The sequence below is a fragment of the Otolemur garnettii genome, unplaced genomic scaffold (genome assembly GCF_000181295.1).
Source record: "Otolemur garnettii isolate 467f Iridium unplaced genomic scaffold, OtoGar3 scaffold00003, whole genome shotgun sequence".
Taxonomy (NCBI): domain Eukaryota; kingdom Metazoa; phylum Chordata; class Mammalia; order Primates; family Galagidae; genus Otolemur; species Otolemur garnettii.
Window position 1 is genome coordinate 41,183,066 of NW_003852398.1, and position 1,164 is coordinate 41,184,229.

Below are 1,164 nucleotides of genomic sequence, written 5' to 3' on the forward strand. Positions count from 1 at the left end.
TTGCAGCCATCATTGTTGTTTTGGCGGGTCCGGGCTGGGGATTCGAACCTGCCACCTTAGGTGTACGTGGCTGGCGCCTTAGCCAGTTGAGCTACAGGCGCGGAGCCAGAAGTAAATTTCTTATGATTAAGAATACTCTTCTTGGCTTGGTAACAAAAAGTAATCACCTCTCGGCCGGGCAAGGAGGCTCATACCTGTAATTCCAGCACTCTGGAAGGCAGAGGTGGGTGGACTGCCTGAGCTCACAAGTTCGAGACCAGCCTAAGCCAGAGTGAGACCTCCCCTAAAAATAGCTGGGCATTGTGGCGGGTGCCTATAGTCCCAGTTACTTGGGTGGCTGAGCAAGAGAATTGCTTAAGCCCAGAAGTTTAAGGTTGTGAGCAATGATGCCATGGCCCTCTACCAAGGGTGACCAAGTGAAACTCTGTCTCAAAAAAAAAATAAAGTAATCACCACCAAAGAAAGAAGAGTTTACCATAGGCCATAGGACATATAACCAAATCAAAAACATGTTTTTTATAACAACTCATGCTTATAGTTAATACTGTACTCTACACTTAAAAATTTGTTAAGAGGGGTGGCGCCCATAGCTCAGTGGGGAGGGCACCAGTCACACACACAGGAGCTGGTGGGTTCCAAACTGGCCCAGGCCAGCTAAAACAACAATGGCAACTGCAACAACAACAACAACAAAAATAGCCAGGTGTTGTGGCAGGCACCTGTCGTCCCAGCTACTTGGGAAGCTGAGACAAGAGAATCACTTAAAACCAAGAGTTTGAGGTTGCTGTGAACTATGATGCCACGGGACTCTACCCCAGAGCAACAGCTTGAGACTGTCATAAAAAACAAATTTATTAAGAGGGTAGATCTCACGTGATTATTATGCCAATAAGAGCAAACAAAAACTTACCTTTGCTGGATGTATATAAGAGTGCTGACTGAAAAGAAACCAATTGAGTATCAGTAAGACTCTCTTCCACTGACATTTGCACTGCATACCCAGCATCTGGGTTGACATTGGGCAAAGACAGTAAGTCTGTTGACCGAACAAAAAAGTTCCCGTGGAAAGTATGAATGGAAAGACCTAGAAGAGAAAAAAAATTATTAAAATGATTTTTACGTATCTACATTCATTTGTCAGATTGGCAAAAAGTGAAAAAAAAA

General features: G+C 44.1%; 1 protein-coding gene across 1 annotated transcript in view; it reads right to left on the bottom strand.

Moving 5' to 3' along the window:
* The window catches only part of SEC24A (SEC24 homolog A, COPII coat complex component), a 101,365-nt gene that overhangs the window by 32,461 nt on the left and 67,740 nt on the right, over positions 1-1,164 (bottom strand). The window contains exon 15 of the mRNA XM_023514716.1: positions 911-1,084. Coding sequence (XP_023370484.1) covers positions 911-1,084 — 174 coding nt within the window. The remainder of the gene's footprint in view (positions 1-910; positions 1,085-1,164) is intronic.